At 38.7% G+C, this 22,675-nt stretch overlaps 1 protein-coding gene across 1 annotated transcript in view; it reads left to right on the top strand.

The window, feature by feature from the left end:
• The window catches only part of DCC (DCC netrin 1 receptor), a gene marked incomplete at both ends in the record, with an annotated part of 1,164,115 nt that overhangs the window by 1,106,784 nt on the left and 34,656 nt on the right, over nt 1-22,675 (top strand). Inside the window, one exon of the mRNA XM_082668331.1 lies at nt 2,782-2,994. Within this exon, the coding sequence (XP_082524457.1) occupies nt 2,782-2,994 (213 nt within the window). The remainder of the gene's footprint in view (nt 1-2,781; nt 2,995-22,675) is intronic.

Here is a 22,675-nt window from a genome sequence, read left to right on the forward strand (position 1 = left end):
AGAGCAAATCTGTTTCACATAGGTGTCCTGAAGCTGGCACCTGAACTGGCCAAACGGGCTCATCTGAAATGAGAGCTTTTCCAGTGGAGCAGTTGCTATTGTGTTTGTCTGAGAATTTTTTCACTGCCTTAGATGTCAGCCATTTCTAAAAGGCATTTTTTTTTTTTTTTGCTCTATGTAAAATATAAGCATTATGAATTGTCTATGGAAAACCTCTGTCCATTGTATTAGGTATTAAGCAAAATTAACAACAAAACAAAAACAGTCCCTTATGCATTACTGATACATTCAGTGTTGAGGCTGGACCCTCCCATTCCACCTAGCACATTGCATTAGGCATGTTCCTTTTCACTATGTGGTACTAAGTATTGATTTTGCTAAAGAGCTGGTCCATTGATATCAAGCCACCATTACTTCTCTCAAAGTCAAGAACCACATTGTGATGTTCCCAGTGGGAATCATGGTGGCCAACTGAAAACTTGGGAATGGAGGACTAGGCACGCACAGCATTTTTATTTTCAAATATGCTGAAGAGAAGAAAAATGGGAGTCCCCCCTAAAATTCACTGAAGTCAACAGAATTCATGTGAAGCCTGAGGTTTTAAAGTAACTAAATTTTAGAAGACTAAAAAAATTGCATGTAAGTTTTATTAAACCTATGATCACAATAATATTTTAACTTAGATCTATTTGATTTCAAAAATGTAGAATAGAAAAAGAAAATATGAAGGAAGGAATGAAGAAAAGAAAGACATCACAAAACGTTATTATTTCTGTAATAACTAAAGCAGTTTTCAAAATATGATATGGATTTACTGCAGTCCGTCTTCAGTAGAGAGAATTACAGCAGATTTCTGAGGAAAATTGTGAACTTTCTTTTCTTGGAGAGGCATTTTTAATATGATGATATGGACCATTTAATAAAAACCAGCCCTTTGGTAATAAAGAAGGACCTTGTTGTAGGTGCCTGCAGCTGCTTCTCTCTGATCTAGACCTGAGAGATACTGTATTTTTATTTGGACAACTGACCGTTGGTCATTTGTTCCTTTAGACTAAATATGAGTCTAGAGTAAAACCTTCATAATTTTCTTTGTTTCTAAAACTATACTCTCAACCACCTAATTACACCATCTTGATTGAACACACATATTCCTCTTTCCCTTTACATTCTTAAAAGCAGTTTAGCTCCTTATACCACCTACCTGAAGCCCCCATTCCCTTTTGCCTTAGAGAACCAATACCACCAAAGATTTGCCTTAATGTTTTCCTTGCAGCCCCATACTTGAACCTTGAGATTGTACCTGCATGTGTTTCTCCTCTCCATCTTTGATAGGACTTCCTAGCCTAGAGATAAGGTACTTCTCTTCAAACTGCTCTTGCCCTCAGAGGTCTATCCAGTTTGCTGGATTACACTTTCCATATTTGAAGAAATCTTTAATCAAGTCTTTGCCCATTTTCTGGTTCCATTTGCTAAGTGACTGCATCTGTCCTGGGCCAACCCTGTATCTCCTCATCTCCATCTTTGAATGGGGTAAGCCTGAAGCCCGCTCAGTGACCCAGAGGACCTCTAACGCTTTGTGAATATAGACAAATGAGTTTTAATATCAAATACCCTCTGCAGGCACATTTCGCTTTTGCATATCTTTAATATGATATCTTGATCTTTTGTATCTTTAATCTCCACCCCCTTCAGCATTATCAGATTTTCTATCTCCTCTGCCCTTTGCTGACCTCACTGAGCCTCCCAGAGAGGTGTCTCAAAATTATCTCACAAACTAATTATCTTGAAATATTTCCTGCATAGAAATTCTCTTTCAAAAGTGAGACATTATCTTCTATCACTGTATTTTTTCCACTTTACCCAGTAGCACTTTTTAAAGAAATAAGTCATCAGAAATACTCTTCTTTCATCCACACTTATACCTGCTATGCAGCTCTGTTCATTTTCAATTTAACTGGGATCTGTTGACTCTGAATATGAATGAATAAAGTCAAATCACAGCATCCTTAGCATGATAAACAGTATTTTAGTCGAACTAAACTGTGTTCTCTGGAGAAAAGGTGTGTTTCCACATGCAAAACTGTCCAGATAGCCAAAGGCTTGTCACAAACGGCTGTGTGAAACCTCTCTAACCATAGTAATCTGACTGAAAATTACAATGTTTGCTACCAAAGAGGAAAAATTGCAATTCTGCATTCAGGCAACTTGTTTCAGCAGATCCATCTCTCCTATAACTTCTTAGCTGGATGTGCTTCTATTTTGTTATGGAAGATAATGATAATGGTTATTATTCGTATCATTTTATTAGCAATGCCTTGAGCACCCGGTAACTCTGATTTGTCTGACAGTTGACATGGCATGTTTAAAAAAATTGGCATATCGGCTGGTAGATAATCATGCAGCCGTAGCCGGGTTTGGTACATTGAATGTCACTGACATCGCTACTTATGAAAGGAGAAATAACCCTTTTTTTCTCGCTTTTTCACTTACAATTGCAAGGCCCAGACAATTCAGGCAACACAGTCAGTGCCGTGTATATTTTACTACTCTCCCCGGAAGATAGAGCCCTGTCCTACTGGGTCTATTTCTACTGTTTAAAGGGGCAGTGTTATCCTATCCCTTAAATATATGAGGGTAGAGGGATGGAATGTTCTCAACGTGAAGAATGGATTAGTCAGATCCTGGCATAACTCTCTGAACTGCTCCAGGGCCCCTTTGGGTGACTTAGGGAAAGCCCACTTTGTCACGGATTATGAATGGCTTTTTTTGTCTCCCTTGCAGCAGTGAGCGAAGGACCAGCCACCCAACAGCCGCCCATGTTGCCCCCAGCACAGCCTGAGCATCCCAGCGGTGAGGAGGCGCCCAGCAGAACCATCCCCACAGCCTGTGTTCGACCAACTCATCCACTCCGCAGCTTCGCCAACCCTTTGCTACCTCCACCGATGAGTGCAATAGAACCGAAAATCCCTTATACACCGCTTTTGTCTCAGTCAGGTAAGTGCCCATTTGTTTACACTTAAAAGCTTCGCTATCCCTGGTGGCTCCACGTAAGTACGTGAGGGTTCCGAGAAGGCCTGGACATAATGTATCTTTTTGACATTGATTATGTGCCCAGTGTGCTCGTGTCTTTCACTGATGTTTGTGGTGCAGCTTTTAAGTATTTGCCTTATAAGCAACTGGCTGGTTGTAGGCGCCTTTCATTCCTTTGGAAAGTTGTTCATTGATCCTGAATGTCAGTCTAGTACTTTTAATGTGTGCTATAGGTATGCCCACTAGAGAACACTGGAAAAGTTCTTCTGCCTGCCACGTGAGTTGTAGGATTTAAAGCTAGACTCCAAGACTAGAGTAAAAGGTATAGAAGTCTGCAAAATCACTTTTTAGAGAAATGCCTGTAAATCTCATAATTCTGCTTTGTTCTTTTCATTAGTCATCTTGCAGGGGTTCTTATTTTAGAGTTCCAAGGCCAGAAAGGCATATCAGACCAGTGTAGCGTCTAACTTCCTAATTTTAGAAATAGAGAAACCACAACTTAGATAGATAGGAAGTAACATCTCTATGTTTCCTTTCTAAGAAAGTCAGATGGCAGAGAGGAGCACCAGAGTCCCTAATTCCCAGTGCAGTGTTCATTTTATTACCTTAGCTGGTATCCAGTGAGGCTGAACCAGAGCTCCTTTTCGTTTCTGTTAGGGGTTAGGGAGATGAAGGGGGCGCAGAGAGGGACAAAGGAAGAAGAAGAAGGAGGAGAAGGAGGAGGAAGAGGGGGAGGAGAGGAGGAACAAACAGATAGGATGAAATATAGGTCAGTAGCTAGTTAAGTAGATACATAAAGAACTACATAGTGCTCAGAATTATTTGGAATATTGGCATCATTCTTAGGTTAAAGTGCAGCGTTGCAAGGAAAACATGAAGGCAAATCTTTGGTGATGTTGGTTCTCTAAAGCAAAAGGGAATGGGGGCTTCAGGTAGATGGTATAAGGAGTTCTCTGCCACATTTCACCAGGGTTGGTCTGGTGACCAAAGAATGCAATGGAAGTGATGGTATGTTACTTCCAAAATTAGGAATAAGCTAGTAATGTTCAATGGTTCCAAGTACATAGAGATGCCCCCTTAATAGACACAGGCAGCTGGATGGACCCGTCGGCCACTGTACAAATACATTTTAGTTAGTTTCTGTTACTCAGATCCATGCCCACAGCGATTTTAGTCACTGCATTAGTACGTAATCCTCACAGTGACTGCTTAAACTAGGAAAAATAAGACTGCAATTATGAATCTTACATTTATATTAACATTAAGACTATATCTTGTTCCTGGCATCATGTTAATAGATTTGTGTGAATCATCTCTGGTGTTCTCACCATTCGTGTAGTGTCTCATATGGATGTCGGCTACAGGAGGGATGTGGGACTCCATCCCTTGAGACGCACGCTGCATGTTGCGCCTGGGCAGGATGGGGTCTTCTCTGACACATGACTGCAGGTCATGACTTCATTTCACAGGAGACGGATCTTCTAGCCCAAAAGAAGCCCACACTAGGATTTAAAGCAAGTCTATATTGTCCAAGCCCTTCTCCCACTCCCCACGTATATATCCCACATACACATCATGAAGAGAATCTGCTACTTGGTATTGCCCCAAAGCTATGAGGTCTTTACTAGTTGAAACAGGGACAATTTGAGGCAAGAAAATGTATTTCATGAAATTCCTGTGTCAAGAGCATGCTGCCTGGTGATTTCTGGCTACACTCAGTTTCCCGCTGAAATACCAACCAAAGGAAATGATCTTGGAGGAGACATATTCAGGATAGATGGCGGGTTAATTGCAACTACTACTAATAACTAACCTTTACTGAACATGTGCTATGTGACCTACATGCTTCTGAAGACTTGTGGTATGGCATATGATCCTCAAAACTTGGTGAGGTTGCTACTTTCTTAACCCCATTTCATGGATAAGGAAATTGTGACACAGAGCATCTAAGTAGCATATTGAAGTCTACACAGCTAGGGAGTGGTGCATGTTTTCCCACCTTTCTTTAACTGCAGAAAGCGTGGGTTCTGAACTTTTAGGAACTCATTTGTAACTCTTAGTTTATGTCTAACTCATTTAATGACAAAAACAAAGATAATCTTTTAAAGCCTATTAAATTAACTCATTCTAAAACTGATAAAAAGAAAAAAGTGTGAAACATCTGAAATAATTCTGAGTTGGGGAATACCATTTTCTCACAAGGCTTCTTCCCTCACATTTTAATAAGGAGAGATGAGAATTTTGTCAAAAGCTTTTTCTGCACCCATTGAGATGATTGTATGGTTTTTATTCTCCAGTTTGTTACTGTGGTGTATCACACTGATTGATTTGTGGATATGAAAAATCCTTGCGTCCCTGGGATAAATCCTACTTGATCGTGGTGTGTGATCCTTTTAATGTGTTGTTGGATTCAATTTGCTAGTATTTTGTTGAGGATTTTTGCATCTATATTCATCAGTGATACTGGCCTGTAATTTTCTTTTGTGTGTGTTATCTTTGTCTGATTTTGATATCAGGGTGACGCTGGCCTCATAGAGTGAGTTCGGAAGTGTTCCTTCCTCTGCAATTTTTTTGGAATAGTTTCAGAAGGATAAGTATTAACTCTTCTCTAAATGTTTGGTAGAATTCACTTGTGAAGGCATCTGGTCCTGGACTTTTGCTTGTTGAGAGTTTTTAAATTACTGGTTCAATTTCAGTACTTGTAATTGGTCTGTTCATATTTTCTATTTCCTCCTGGTTCAGTCTTGGGAGATTGTACCTTTCTGAGAATTTGTCCATTTCTTCTAGAGATGTTTAACTATTTTATACTGACAATACCAATTTTATAACACCAAGAAACTAAAGTGCTATAGTACTTTATACTGTTGACTATTCTCTTTATTTGGAAGTAAAGGTCTTATTTTTGAGGAACTATGTAATACAGAGAAAAAAGATGGAAATTATATTCAAAAGTCCATTTTAAATGAAAATTTTGCTGTGGCAGTAATATTTGGTTTGGAACACAAGGTTTGGATATCAACCCATGCTCCAAGTGATCTATAATAACAAAAAATGACCCCCAAATGACCCAATGATCCTAATTTTAGAAAGAACATTTGATAATAGGCAGAACAAAGCACTTAACCTTTATTATTTACTAGTTATTGTTTTCTTCTAGTTACAGTAAAACCGAAGCTGCCTTAAACAAAATCTGGCACAATGTAGCATAAATGAGTGTATTATATCTTTAAAAGATGGAAAGGAGAGTTTGTTCTTCTCTCTCTACACCTATTCTCTCAAATAATAAGCATATTTGAGGAACCGTTCTCTGTTCTAACGTCATGTGGACAAGATCTCATTTTCTTTTATTTCCATTGCACGTTTATAAGTCTTCTTTTGTTTTAATGTTGTTTTTGTTTTTAGTGGAACTATTTCTTACAAACTATCTTTTCTTTCAGATTTTCCAATATCTCTGGCTTGCATTTTGGGGGTTGATTTTATTGTTTTCATAGTAAATACCATCCTCCCCCACTCACCTGAAGCACACCCCACCATCACTTGTGAATTATTAAATGCCTTTCCCTTTTTTGTTTCTCTTGTTGTCTCCCTGTGGTTCCTGTTCATTTCATAACGCCCTACCTCATGATTTTCCAATAAGTTCTCCCTGCATTGCTCCTGACACATGGTAAATAGTATGCTTTTAAGAAAGGGCTGATGTTTACCTATTCTAACAGAAAAAAAATTAGCAGACTGACAAATGTATTAGCTGTGACATTAACTACTTGCTTCTTAGTCTAAAAGGTGAAATATTTAGAGCTTTCGACAAATTTTAATTCTAAGAAAATCATTACTGTAGTCAAACTGATTGAAGAAGTAAAGTCATTCTCTTGTTGGCTTAAAAAAATACCTCAAATAATTTTTCTCTGGGTTTCACAATAAAGGACTGTGTAATTACTAATGAGTTTATCTTTATTACCACAGGTAATCACTTTAGAATATGGTGATGTGAGGCATCGCTGTAATTTTTAAAGATCACGCCCAACGAGAAGTTCCTTCTGGTTTGAAACCATTTAAATTAGGATCAGGGAAGAAGTTATTTCCCTCCTCAAATTCCTGTGTGTGGTTTTTCTTGGGCAACATTATCGATCTGTGCCCAGTTTGCCTTCCAAAATGGCATGCGAAGCTATGTTTGCAGCAGTTTTATGTGAGGTACAGGGCACCACGTAATACGCAGTAATGACTTCCATAGAGTTGCAGAGAATTTTGCAGTATTTCTCTAGTAAATGGTAATTAGAAAATCATCTTGTTGTCATAACGAGTGACATTGTACCTACCTGAAAACACGGGTTCATTCCTTTATTTTTTCCTTCCACCGTTAGAAATTTAGCTTACTAGACTCTAGGGTGTTTTATGGTATTTCTTACAATTTCATCGTCACCTCGTGATAAAGTGGTTCCATTTCTTAATGCTTCATCTCTGTGTGGTCTTTACACGTATCAGGGAGGCTACACATACTGCACTTTGCAAATCACAGATGTGAACATATAAGTGATTTGGCTCAGTCCCCTTTCAGATTAAATAGAAAATGTTTGATAAGAGTGTTGGGTTTATGGCATTATAGATCTGACATAAATTCTACAAAGGGCCAAGATAGGCTGTTTTTTCGTTTTTCTTCTCTAGTTAAAATTCCTTTTAGCTGTGAACTGATCAGCTGCACTTTAAATGAACCTGGATTAGGAGACCATTTGTCTTCTGAGGCTGTAATTCTAAAGGGAAAGAAAATGTGACCTCTTAAATAGTGACTTTTATATCGTAGCGCTGTTTTACAACATTAGACCCCCTGGAGTTCTTGCATCTTTGTAAAGCTGCATACGTGCTGTATTGCCCTCCGTTTACACATTGCATTTCTACATGTTTTTATTTATAAAAGCGAAAACCTAGAACATCCTGATCTTTTCAATCTTCTAGGGATCAATATGTCAGTGGACATGACAAGACCAAAACTCACTTCATTGTACTGCGAAATTGAGTTTGATTTTCCTTCTACAAATTGTGGCATGTGCTTCAATTTGTCTGAGAACTGAGGACAAGGAGTGGGTGGAGGTGGCTGACAGTGGACAGAAAAGGCATTTGATTTATATTTTATGGCTGGTTGGAAAATCATGTGTTCCTGCTATAACCTGATCTTTTTGGCAGGCCTCATTCAGTAAATATACTATCACACAAAACTGCCAATAAATTACTATGATACATTAATACAATCCCTTTCCCTGCGTCACCTGTAGTCTACCGTTGGGGCTGTTCATCAGGATTCCACCTGAGTATTCCATTCTGCTGAAATGAGTCACAGGCAGAGGTCAGACATCCTTTAGCAGGTGGAACCAGAGGTCACTTTTCAGGCCAGTCAGATCAAATAAATCACTGGCACAGTTAAGTGGGAAAGATGTGTTGATTTGATGTTTTTGGAGCCAGTACCACCCATCAATTTCAGAGTGGAAAATTACATCGCCTCCTTCACATTTGATCTCACGTGTAGGCTCATCTCTGTGTGTGTTTTTGGTTTTTTTGTTGTGGTTTTTTTTGGTAGGTACCCCCTTGAAATTGTCTTGTCCTCATTCTCGACAGATCGTTTTTTTAATAGATGAGATTTGATTTGGTCTAGTCATTCTAAATGATTACTTGGTAAATGTAATTAAGTCAAGTTTGCTTTATACATCACCAGTATTTGTGACTCTGGAACCTACTTGGTGTTTTAAAAAAATACTATTTCCTTTAGTATGGTGTTCCAGTATTTAAATAGAAAAAAATCTCTGCTAACTGCCTCAAAGAGAGGGAAACCATTTCTAGAGGACACTTTATGAGTAAGCCACGTGACTGGTACCTCACTTATAAATGACAAAACTGAAGCCTAAAAAGGTTAAGCAGCTTGCCCAAGGTCAACAGTTGAGCTAATGGCCTAGTTGAAAGAATTCAGAGAAAGAGAACGCTGAAGAAAAATAAAGGATTTTAGTTGACTTTTTGTGCTGTGAGTAGTTATTCTTAGATTGACTTTTCCCCTACAAGCAGGCTTCTAGGATGTTTCTAGTTATTAAATATCACTCAGAAAGAATTGTTTTCTAGCAGGGAGGTTGAGTTATTTAGCTTAGTGTCTGAGTAAATGTTTTCTTCCTTTATGTAGGCTAGACAGAGGAAAGGAGTTATAGCAAGATAGGAACTAGACAGGAGCTCTGGAATAACTCCTATCAAACTCACCTGTCCAACCTGCCGGATCCCTCTACAGGAGGGCAAGGAGCCAGGGAACTGACATCTGTTGCTTTCAGCACCATGAATGGCCAGGGCTTTGGAGTCCAATAATAAAATTCAGATGAGCAGAAGCAAGTGTAAAACAAAGATAAAAGTTAACACACACGAGAATATGACTCAGATTGTGGCTTAGAACATGTGAAGGTCAACGAGAGTGAGAAAGGAATGGCTGATACTTTTTAGAATTGCAAAAAGCTATTGGGAAGAGGGGGCGAACGAGCACCATTGAGTCAAAATTTGAGTCCTTTTGATCAGATTTTTATGCAATTAAAAAAACAAGAGAGGGCTTGCCTGGTGGCGCAGTGGTTGAGAGTCCGCCTGCCGATGCAGGCGGACACGGGTTCGTGCCCCGGTCCGGGAAGATCCCACATGCCGTGGAGCGGCTGGGCCCGTGAGCCATGGCCACTGAGCCTGCGCGTCCGGAGCCTGTGCTCCGCAACGGGAGAGGCCACAACAGTGAGAGGCCCGGGTACCGCAAAAAAAAAAAAAAAAACGAGAAAGTATTGTACCAAGAATTGCTAGATCATAAGTAAAAATTGAGGCTAATTATCAAATTTAAACAATTAGACACTCTAGGGTTAAAGTATTGCATTGCCATCTAGATAATCATAGAGAAAATGAAAACAAACCTATTTTCAGAACGTTGTTACCTAGTAGACTATATAATTTGAAACATATAATCTAAGAAGAATGTCCTTGGATTATACTGGAGAGTGGTGGCCTTGTGGGTGACAGAGAATGATGAGTGAAAGGGTGAGGAATAGGTTTTTTGCAAGGCAGCGATTATTCCTTTCGCATATCCTATGAACCTGCTAGGTCACATGGTTCATTACTTCTATATAGATGTTGTTACTTGTGAAATATCTTGAGGATCATAGTACATTGGACGAGAATAGCATCCCCTTTATTCCTAAAAAGAGGGAGTGAGGCCCAGTGCAAATAGAGTCCTGAGGACTACTCCCTCCATTATGCCAGTTATGGAATTCTGCTCCCCTGAATCCTACTAATTCTAATCTGTGGAATTAGATAAACTTTCCTCTTCAAAGAGGAATAAAATGTGAAATTCTAGCAATCTTAATTACTGCATAAATAAGGGTGGATGTTCTCTCTGTATTTCTTCTTCGCTTTGTGAAAGAGTATAAGTAAGAGAAAGGTTTTCCTTTGAGTACAGATTCTGAGCTGCACACTGTGCATCTTAAGTCTTCTAAGCATTTGACAGACCTCCTTATGGTTCATCAATGTGTGTCAGATTCCAGTTGCTTTCTTTGGGAACGGGGGAGATTTTGAAACAGACAAAAGGTGTTCACATAAACCTCTGTGTTAATGGATTATTGAAAATGCGTTGTGAAAGATCTAACACACTGAAACAATCTCTGTGATTAAAAGCGAGAATTTAACCATCAGTGAACTATTTCTGAAGATATGACCTGCAGTATCTAAGAGAATGCGTAAAAACCACTTGAAGATCCTACTTCTTCTGAATGTTTATAACTTTTATCTTATTGGCAGGGACTTAATGGGAAATTCAAGTACCATGTTAAACATCTTCCTAGAGTAGACTTTCATCTTAGGTTTGCAGAGGGTTGATGTTCTTATTGCCAGAATCTCTTTATTTACCATAATATCAAAGCTCTCAGAGGAGAATGCCTTTATCTTTTGTGGCAAAAGGGATTCCAACAAATTGTTTTTTAATTTGGTGCAAAACAACCATCACTGTTTTGCCCATTTGATTTGATGGTATTTATAGCAACTGCTCTTTTCGCATCTACTCCAAATTGCCCTTCCTAAATATTCTTCTTTCACATTTTCCATCCTCTTACCCAGTTGTTTGTATCTTTCTACTCCTGTGGTCACCTGAGTCATGATTTTTTATAGAAACAGCGTATTTCAGACTACAGTAATGTGTTTACCTAGTGTACCTTTAAAGTCTGAGATTATTGGTTTAATCTTTAGGTTTGATAGGTGCTGCATTTAAAATTATAGTTATTCGTTTTCTTCTTGGCTCCTCCCTGGAGTGGTACCACAGTTAGTTAATAGAAACAGAATGTTTTGGGCACACAGGTCTGAGCTGATGCCTGCCGTGGTGCAGGACTAAAGGCAGGAAGGCACCATGTAATGAGAATTTGGCCAGTCTTCCTGTTCTCTTTGGCAGGAGCAAAGTGTGACTGAAAGAGGACTTACAGGAGGAAAATAATAAAACTCCACTAGGACTCAGCTCCCCTATTCATTGGGTAGGTTGGCCTTGAATAAGTCATTTAACCTCTGTGCTTCCATTTTCCACAACTATAAATGGGGAGAATAAAATCTAGCCTGGAAAGAGTTTCATTTTCCTAAGGGAGTCAAAGCATGTAAACATGAATGATGCTAGTTAAAGATGTTAGCCCTGAATCCAGGAGCTTCTGATTTGATATAATCTGGAGACCACATTGCCTTATAAATTGGGCCCAGTGAAGTTTCCAGTGCCCTATAATAAGAAACAGTGGCATCATGTGGAAGGGGGTTTAAAAGTACATTTTAATGGTTCAATGGCTGGTGAAACAAGATCTAACTCCTGAAGGTTGTATTGCACCACGAGTATGTGCACCAGAGGAGGGGCAGCCAATGAAATGGGCCCTTGCTTGGAAGACAGAATGGTCTTGAGCAGAGAATTTCAGAACATCTGCTCAGAGCTGTCTGAATATCATTTCTTAAGTCTAGAGAGAAGCATAACCTCTTTCAGTTAAACAGCTCTTGCCCTTAAGTCATAAATCCATCCAGCAACCGGGAGGCTATTTCCCACCAGCCCCTTTAAATAGCCAAACTGCTTTAGATAGCATTCCCCCTCCAATTTCTTAATCTGTCTCTCCAGCCATTGTTAGGAATGTCTGTTCCTCAAGCCACTAAGGATTTATGTCCAGTAGATGTATAGATTTGGTGGTATGGTGCTTGACTTCCTCTCACTTATAAACGATGCATCTCCTGAATAGCTTCTCATGATGAACCAATGTAAGGTGACTTAAGCCTTTGGAATTTCCAAGGTCCCAGCTCTCACTTCCAGCTTAGCCTGCAGAGGGAAGAGCAGGGCAAAGCAGCTTAAGAAGTGAGGACCCAGAAGTGAGCTGCTGAGAGTGGGAAAAAGGATATGTCTCATCAAACACATGTAAAATATTACTGACACCTTCATCTTCTCATTTACGAATAATATATATGTTCTTTTCTAAGTTTTTTTAATTGAGGTATAGTTGATTTACAATGTTGTGTTTATTTCTGCTGCACAGCAAAGTGATTCAGTTACACATATATATACATTCTTTGTTATATTCTTTTCCATTATGGTTTATCTCAGGATATTTATCCTATACAGTAGGACCTTGTTGTTTATCCATTTACAAATAGTATATATGTTCTATGAAGAATATTATAGTATGGCTCATTTCCAAATGTGATTTGAGATATAAATTTTTAATTCTAAACTCTCCATTAACATGACTATGTAAGCAGAGCTTCTTAAATCTTAGATGCTTAGGAATCACCTGCAGAGCTTACTAAAATGCAGGTTCTGATTCGGTGGACCCAAAAGAGGGCCTAAGATTCTGCGTTTCCTAGAAGATATCCAGCTGATGCTGATTTTGCCCTTCTGTAGATCACATTTTGAGTAGTGAGATTCTTAAACAGATCATGTGTTCCTCACCTGGAGTTCAGGGAAGAACTTGTGGGTTTAGGAACTCTTTTGAAATTAAATTCACATTTGTGTGTGTGTGTGTGTGTGTGTGTGTGTGTGTGTGTGTATGTGTCTGTTTTTTCTATTTAGTGGGTTCATAGCTTTCATTAGAATTTCAAATGGTTCATTATTTGTAAATAAGTTAAGAACCACTTAAGCTGCCTTTTCGTCATTCACCCTGCATTCAGGCTCTGCTATGGAACATAAACACCAAAGTTTTTTTTTCTTTTGCCTTGGTTTTGTTTGTTTGTTTTGCAAGACCAATTCCAAAATATCTTTTGCAGAGATAACCTTCCAGAATCTAAGGCCAAGAGCGGAACACTCTTGTCCTGCTCAGTGAAAAAATTAACTTATTCATTTTCTCGTAGAAACACCAAGGCCTTTGTGCACATTTTTCAATGCTTGAGGAGGGAATCAGTTAGATTAGTATTTATAAATGTCTTAAAAGTGGTCCCACTTCAGAAACTTTTATTTTTGTTGCCTAAACGAAAACTGGTAGAGAAGGTCTACAACCCTCTAGGATAAATTTTCTCCAGAAGATGAGCTCCTGCGGGAAATGGAGATGTGTTGTCACTTGAAGGGAGTTCATCATAACCTATCCTTGGCACCTGTGTTCTGGTGTGCAGTGGAGAGCACTTCCAGCGGAAACTGAATGATTATGTACACATTTCCCCAAACAGTGACTCATCATTCGATGTAAATTTCAGATTCAGCCAGTGTCACACTGACATCTGAAATCTGTAAAACATATTTTTAAAAACGTTGCTCATGGTCATGAGGGTAGGCGAACCTCTAAATAGCAGTAGTATAAATCACAGAGATAATTTTTAATGGGAAGTAATTGAATGTTTATTTGAAGAGTGAAGAAGTTAAGTTATATAATATCCTGAAAGATATCATCATAAATCATTTATTGGGTATAAACTAATTCTAAGGAGTAAATATGTGTCTGAGGAGGCTCGGTTGTGGTAAAGAAGGGGTAGGAGAGAGGAAGGTTTTTAAAGAAAAAGAACCTGTTTCTCCAATCAATATTGGAGAAATTAAAATCTCTCTCCCTCTCTCCCTCCATCCTACTGTGTCTGTCTCTTTTTGTTTTTTGTTTGTTTTCTGGGTCAGAGCTCCTGAATTTAAATGGAAACAGGTGCTCCGTAAGCACTTACCAGTACATGAGTACTTGAATTTGAGAAATCCCAGACCAGAGACAGGAACAATGATAGAACATTGGAAAATACCTTGGCGAAAAGTGTATTGAAAGGAATTTTCCTAGGTTTCTTGATGTTTCGAATGTTTGAGTTTTCACCTCAGAGGCCTCATCTTGATCTCTTTCCTTGAGTTTGTGGGTTAGACAGATGGTGCAGGATCCGGTTCCTGGAAGGTGACCTGGAGCCCCCACCTGCCAGGGGGAGGCCATCCAACCACGAAGGCACCACCTTCTCTTCCTCCAACTTCCTTGTCTCCCAGATGCCACACGATCAGTACTTTCTCTAATTCTTTCCTGGGTTAAAGCTCATAAAAGCTCATAAAGCTCAAACAGTTTCTCTATGTGTTCTGTAGGTAGTATGACTCTAATTAAATAGTTCACACTTACATGACTTATCTTCTTATACCAACATGTAATATCATGATAGACTCTCATTTTCAATATTCTTTAATGTAACAGTAAAGCTTAATACGTGCTGAGTCCCAGTAGATCCTCAGGAAAAAGTGAACTGATCTAACCATGACGATGATGTTTGCAAACTTCACTAATGATAATTACCAATAGTAAACACTTATCTATCACTTTACTGTCTCATTTAATCTTGACAAAAACACCGACAGTAATGTATTATTTCTCCCAGTTTACACATGAGAAATTTTGGAATCAGAAAGGATAAAATAATTCATTCAATGCCACATTGTATTTAAATGGCAGGACAAGGGTTTGAACCTAGGACTTTCTGAAACCAAACCCTACTTTTCTGAACAACTGTATTATAATGCATATATGTAAAGTGGCAATGATTAGTGAATAGTAATATCACAAATAATAAACATTCAACCTATATTTTTGGCATCTCCCTTAACCTGTAAATTTGCAAACTGCAATCCAGAGGTTTTCTGGTATTCTTCTATGATATTTATACCTGACACAATATGCTAGCTTATACTTTCAAAAAGGAAAAGAAAACATAGACTTTATTTCTGTGTTCTCTATATATTGTTTACATTTCCATTGGTTTTCTTTTTAATTTTATTTTACTTATTTTTTTATACAGCAGGTTTTTATTAGTCATCAATTTTATACACATCAGTGTATACATGTCAATCCCAATCTCCCAGTTCATCACACCACCATGCCCACCCCCCCACGGCTTTCCCCCCTTGGTGGCCATACGTTTGTTCTCTACATCTGTGTCTCAACTTCTGCCCTGCAAACCGGTTCATCTGTACTATTTTTCTAGGTTCCACATACATGCGTTAATATACGATGTTTGTTTTTCTCTTTCTGAATTACTTCACTCTGTAAGACAGTCTCTAGATCCATCCACGTCTCAACAAATGACTCAGTTTTGTTCCTTGTTAAGGTGGAGTAGTATTCCATTGTATATATGTACCACATCTTTTTATCCATTCATCTGTCGACGGGCATTTAGGTTGCTTCCATGACCTGGCTATTGTAAATAGTGCTGCAATGAACATTAGGGTGCATGTGTCTTTTTGAATTATGGTTTTCTCTGGGTATATGCCCAGTACTGGGATTGCCGCATCATATGGTAATTCTATTTCTAGTTTTTTTAAGGAACCTCCATACTGTTCTCTATAGTGGCTGTATCAATTTACATTCCCACCAACAAGGCAAGAGGGTTCCCTTTTCTCCACACCCTCTCTAGCATTTCTTGTTTGTAGATTTTCTAATGATGCCCATTCTAACTGGTGTGAGGTGATGCCTCATTGTAGTTTTGATTTGCATTTCTCTAATAATTAGTGATGTTGACCAGATTTTCATGTGCTTCCTGGCCATCTGTATGTCTTCTTTGCAGAAATGTCTATTTAGGTCTTCTGCCCATTTTTGGATTGGGTTGTTTGTTTCTTTAATATTCAGCTGCATGAGCTGTTTATAAAATTTGGAGATTAATCCTATGTCCGTCAATTCGTTTGCAAATATTTTCTCCCATTCTGAGGGCCGTCTTTTTGCCTTGTTTATGGTTTCCTTTGCTGTGCAAAAGCTTTGAAGTTTCATTAGGTCCCATTTGTTTATTTTTGTTTTTATTTCCATTACTCTAGGAGGTGGATCAGAAAAGATCTTGCTGTGATTTATGTCAAAGAGTGTTCTTCCTATGTTTTCCTCTAAGGGTTTTATAGTATCCAGAATTACGTTTAGGTCTCTAATCCATTTTGAGTTTATTTTTGTATATGGTGTTAGGGAGTGTTTTAATTTCATTCTTTTACATGTAGCTGTCCATTTTTCCCAGCACTACTTATTGAAGAGACTGTCTTTTCTCCATTGTATATCCTTGCCTCCTTTGTCATAGATTAGTTGACCATAGGTGCTTGGGTTTATCTCTGGGCTTTCTATCTTGTTCCATTGATCTGTGTTTCTGTTTTCATGCCAGTACTATATTGTCTTGATTACTGTAGCCTTGTAGTATAGTCTGAAGTCAGGGAGTCTGATTCCTCTAGCTCCGTTTTTTCCCCCTCAGACTACTTTAGCTATTTGGGGTCTCTTGTGTCTCCATACAAATTTTAAGATTTTTTCTTCTAGTTCAGTAAAAAATGCCATTGGTAATTTGATAGGGATTGCATTGAACTTTTAGATTGCTTTGGGTAGTACAGTCATTTTCACAATATTGATTCTTCCAATCCAAGAACATGGTATATCTCTCCATCTGTTGGTATCATCTTTAATTTCTTTCATCAGTGTCTTATAGTTTTCTGCATGCAGTTGTTTTGTCTCCCTAGGTAGGTTTATTCATAGGTATTTTACTCTTTTTGTTGCAGTGGTAAATGGGAATGTTTCCTTAATTTCTTTTTCAGCTTTTTCATCATTAGTGTATAGGAATGCAAGAGATTTCTGTGCATTAATTTTGTATCCTGCAACTTTACCAAATTCATTGATTAGCTCTAGTAGTTTTCTGGTGGCATTTTTAGGATTCTCTATGTATAGTGTCATGTCATCTGCAAACACTGACAGTTTTACTTCTTTTCCAATTTGTATTCCTTTTATTGCTTTTTCTTCTCTGATTGCCATGGCTAGGACTTCCAAAACTATGTTGAATAATAGAGGTGAGAGTGGACATCCTTGTCTTGTTCCTGATCTTCGAGGAAAGGCTTTCAGTTTTTCACCATTGGCAATGATGTTTGCTGTGGGTTTCTCGTATATGGCCTTTATTACGTTGAGGTAGGTTCCCTCTATGCCCACTTTCTGGAGAGTGTTTATCATAAATGGGTGTTGAATTTTGTCAAAACCTTTTTCTGCATCTATTGAGATGATCGTATGGTTTTTATTCTTCAATTTCTTAATATGGTTTATCACATTGATTGATTTGCGTATATTGAAGAATCCTTGCATCCCTGAGATAAATCCCATTTGATCATGGTGTATGGTCCTTTTAATGTGTTGTTGGATTATGTTTGCTAGTATTTTGTTGAGGATTTTTGCATCTATATTCATCAGTGATATTGATCTGTAATTTTCTTTTTTTTTTTTTTTTTTCGATACACGGGCCTCTCACTGTTGTGGCCTCTCCCGTTGCGGAGCACAGGCTCCGGACACGCAGGCTCAGCGGCCATGGCTCACGGGCCCAGCCGCTCCGCGGCATGTGGGATCCTCCCGGACCGGGGCACGAACCCGTGTCCCCTGCATCGGCAGGCGGACTCTCAACCACTGCACCACCAGGGAAGCCCTGTAATTTTCTTTTTTTGTAGTATCTTTGTCTGTTTTTCGTATCATGGTGATGGTGGCCTCATAGCATGAGTTTGGGTGTTTTCCTCCCTCTGAATTTTTTTGCAAGAGTTTGAGAAGGATGGGTGTTAGCTCTTCTCTAAATGTTTAATAGAATTCACTTGTGAAGCCATTTGGTCCTGGACTTTTGTTTGTTGGCAGATTTTGAATCACAGTTTCAATTTCATTACCTGTGATTGGTCTGTTCATATTTTCTATTTTTTCCTGGTTCACTCTTGGAAGGTTGTCCCTTTCTAAGAATTTGTCCATTTCTTCCAGGTTGTCCATTTTATTGGCATAGAGTTGCTTGTACTAGTCTCTTAGGATACTTTGTATTTCTGCCGTGTCTGTTGTAACTTCTCCTTTTTCATTTCTAATTTTAGTGATGTGAGTCCTCTCCCTCTTTTTCTTGATTAGTCTGACTAATGGTTTATCAATTTTGTTTATCTTCTCAAAGAACAACCTTTTAGTTTTATTGATCTTTGCTATTGTTTTCTTTGTTTCTATTTCATTTATTTCTGCTCTGATCTTTATGATTTCTTTCCTTCTGCTAACTTTGGGTTTTGTTTGTTCTTCTTGCTCTAGTTTCTTTAGGTGTAAGATTAGATTGTTTATTTGAGATTTTTCTTGTTTCTTGAGGTAGGTTTGTATAGCTATAAACTTCCCTCTTAGAACTGCTTTTACTGCATCCCATAGGTTTTGGATCGTCATGTTTTCATTGTCATTTGTCTCTAGGTATTTTTGATTTCCTCTTTGATTTCTTCAGTGATTTCTTGGTTATTTAGTGACGTATTGTTTAGCCTCCATGTGTTTGTGGTTTTTACTTTTTTTTCATGTAATTCATTTCTAATCTCATAGCGTTGTGGTCAGAAAAGATGCTTGATATGATTTCAGTTTTCTTAAATTTACTGAGACTTGATGTGTGACCCAAGATATGATCTATCCTGGAGAATGTTCTGTGCACACTTGAGAAGAAAGTGTAATCTGCTGTTTTCGGATGCAATGTCCTATAAATATCAATTAAATCTATCTGGTCTATTGTGTCATTTAAAGCTTCTGTTGCCTTATTTATTTTCATTTTGGGTGATCTGTCCATTGGTGTAAGTGAGGTGTTAATGTCCCCCACTATTATTGTGTTACTGTCGATTTCCTCTTTTATAGCTGTTAGCAGTTGCCTTACGTATTGATGTGCTCCTATGTTGGGTGCATATATATTTATATTTGTTATATGTTCTTCTTGGATTGATCCCTTGATCATTATGTAGTTTCCTTCCTTGTCTCTTGTAACATTCTTTATTTTAAAGTCTATTTTATCTGATATGAGTATTGCTACTCCAGCTTTCTTTTGATTTCCATTTGCATGGAATACCTTTTTCCATCCCCTCACTTTCAGTCTGTATGTGTCCCTAGGTCTGAAGTGTGTCTCCTGTGTACAGCATATATATGGGTCTTGTTTTTGTATCCATTCAGCAAGCCTGTGTCTTTTCATTGAAGCATTTAATCCATTCATGTTTAAGGTAATTATTGATAGGTATGTTCCTATGACCATTTTCTTAATTGTTTTGGGTTTGTTTCTGTAGGTCCTTTTCTTCTCTTGTGTTTCCCACTGAGAAGTTCCTTTAGCATTTGTTGTAGAGCTGGTTTGGTGATGCTGAATTCTCTTAGCTTTTGCTTGTCTGTGAACCTTTTGATTTCTCCATGGAATCTGAATGCGATCCTTGCCGGGTAGAGTAATCTTGGTTGTAGGTTCTTTCCTTTCATCACTTTAAGTATATCATGCCACTCCTTTCTGGCTTGTAGAGTTTCTGCTGAGAAATCAGCTGTTAACCTTATGGGAGTTCCCTTGTATGTTATTTGTCATTTTTCCCTTGCTGCTTTCAATAATTTTTCTTTGTCTTTAATTTTTGCCAACTTGAATACTATGTTTCTCGGCATGTTTCTCCTTGGGTTTATCCTGTATGGGACTCACTGTGCTTCCTGGACTAAGGTGGCTATTTCCTTTCCCATGTTAGGGAAGTTTTCGACTATAATCTCTTCAAATATTTTCTCTGGTCCTTTCTCTCTCTCTTCTCCTTCTGGGACCACTATAATGAGAATATTGTTGCATTTAATGTTGTCCTAGAGGTCTCTTAGGCTGCCTTCATTTCTTTTCATTCTTTTTTCTTTATTCTGTTCTGCAGCAGTGAATTCCACCATTCTGTCTTCCAGGTCACTTATCCGTTCTTCTGCCTCAGTTATTCTGCTATTGATTCCTTCTAGTATAGTTTTCGTTTCAGTTATTGTATTGTTCATCTCCGTGTGTTTGTTCTTTAATTCTTGTAGGTCTTTGTTAATCATTTCTTGCATCTTCTCGATCTTTGCCTCCATTGTTTTTCCGAGGTCCTGGATCATCTTCACTATCATTATTCTGAATTCTTTTTCTGGAAGGTTGCCTATCTCCACTTCATTTGGTTGTTTTTCTTGGGTTTTATCTTGTTCCTTCATCTGGTACATAGCCCTCTGCGTTTTCATCTTGTCTGTCTTTCAGTGAATGTGGTTTTTGTTCCACAGGATGCAGGATTATAGTTCTTCTTGCTTCTGCTGTCTGCCCTCTGGTGGATGAGGCTATCTAAGAGGCTTGTGCAAGTTTCCTGATGGGAGGGACTGGTGGTGGGTGGAGCTGACTCTTGCTCTGGTGGGCAGAGCTCAGTTAAACATTAATCTGTTTGACTATCGTTGGGTGGGGCTCCCTCCCTGTTGGTTGTTTGGCCTGAGGCAGCCCAACACTGGAGCCTACGTGGGCTCTTTGGTGGGGTTAATGACAGACTCTGGGAGGGCTCAGGCCAAGGAGTGCTTCCCAGAAGTTCTGCTACCAGTGTCCTTGTCCCCACTGTGAGCCACAGCCACCCTCTGCCTCTGCAGGAGACCCTCCAACACTAGCAGGTAGGTCTGGTTCAGTCTCCCCTGGGGTCACAGCTCCTTCCCCTGGGTCCCGATGTGCACACTACTTTGTGTGTGCCCTCCAAGAGTGGAGTCTCTGTTTCCCCCAGTCCTGTCGAAGTCCTGCAATCAAATCCCACTAGGCTTCAAATCTGATTCTCTAGGAATTCGTCCTCCCGTTGCCAGACCCCCAGGTTGGGAAGCCTGACGTGGGGCTCAGAACCTTCACTCCAGTGGGTGGACTTCTGTGGTATAAGTGTTCTCCAGTCTGTGAGTCACCCACCCAGCAATTATGGGATTTGATTTTACTGTGATTGTGCCCCTCCTACCATCTCATTGTGGCTTCTCCTTTGTCTTTGTATGTGGGTTATCTTTTTTTGTGAGTTCCAGTGTCTTCCTGTCGATGATTGTCCAGCAGCTAGTTGTGATTCTGGTGTTCTCACAAGAGGGAGTGAGAGCACATCCTTCTACTCCGCCATCTTGGTTCCTCTCCTCCATCGGTTTTTATTTTGTCACACTTTTTCAGTTTTCTTGACAAATATGTACTGATTATATTTTTTCCTACTTGAACTGTCCCAACACATCCAACTGGAAAAAGTTTCATTTTTTATTGGAAGACTAAAACAACTACCTATGTAGTTGTCAAAAACCCGAAGATAATATGGGCTTATTTCTAAGCCCAGTACAAAATATCCTGCAACCTATTGTTCAGAAGTAGCTTCCAGATGTTTTATAGATATGAAATATTGAGAAACTTTTTGCTGCAGAATATGTTGAATATTGAATAATTTATGAAACATTGCATAGAAACATATTTTCCTCATAAAAACTTTCCCATATATGGGCTTGAAGAGAACTTCTTTTTGGCCCAGCAGGACAAGGACTAGTCAGAATTTTCATTGACATTTAGTTCCACTGCAAATAAAGAAGAATAAAATCTCAGTTAACTAGTATATTTGGGGAATGGACTGTTCTCAGGAAATTGCATTTCTGGATAGCTCAGGGTAAAATAGAAATCATTTTATAAGAGATAAATGTTTATCAGTTGCCAATTCTTATGTTAGCTGTAAACTTATGACTGAGGAGAATGCCATTTTGCACATGCTTTGTCCTTAAATCCCACACCACTTCTCTAAAGTACACCATGTCAATTTATATGGGATGAACCCAGAGTACAGAATAATTGAATAACATCTCCAAGGTCACAGTTAATACAGGGCAAGGATAGGATATAAGTTTGTTTCTGTGTGACTGTAATATTTATTTTCTTTCCCCAATTGCAAAAGTGTACTAGGAAGAAAGACCAGAGTAAGGAAAGGCTCAGAGTTGTACAAGTACAAGATATTTTCAGAGTCTGTAGGTAAAGCTATCTTGGTAGAGGATGATTCCTAGTGCAGTTATAATAACATGGAAAAGGGCAGGGTACAGTGAGCAAAAACAGAACAGTGCTTTGGGAGGATCAAATGGTAAACCAAGATGGAGACAGAAAGCGTGTGATGTAGGCTGACAGCAGTGAGAATAGATGGAACAAACAGTTGTAAGAGTTATCATCCCAGGGAATAAGCAGCTGATGAAGGAAAAGATGAGGTCCAAGATGACTCTGTTGTTTTAATTCTTTGTCTTTGGTAACGTGGTTAGAAACAAACAGAAGGAAGTGAGCTGAGAGGTTCCTCCTTGAAAGGAGTGGAAGAGTAGGAAAGAGTGAAGTATGTTCAGAGTTTGGCGTTAGCAGGTGCAAACTATTATATATAGGATGGATAAACAACAAGGTCCTACTGTATAGTACAGGGAACTATATTCAACATCCTGTGATAAATCAT

Source organism: Grampus griseus, assembly GCF_964374135.1.
Source record: "Grampus griseus genome assembly, chromosome: 12".
Lineage (NCBI taxonomy): Eukaryota > Metazoa > Chordata > Mammalia > Artiodactyla > Delphinidae > Grampus > Grampus griseus.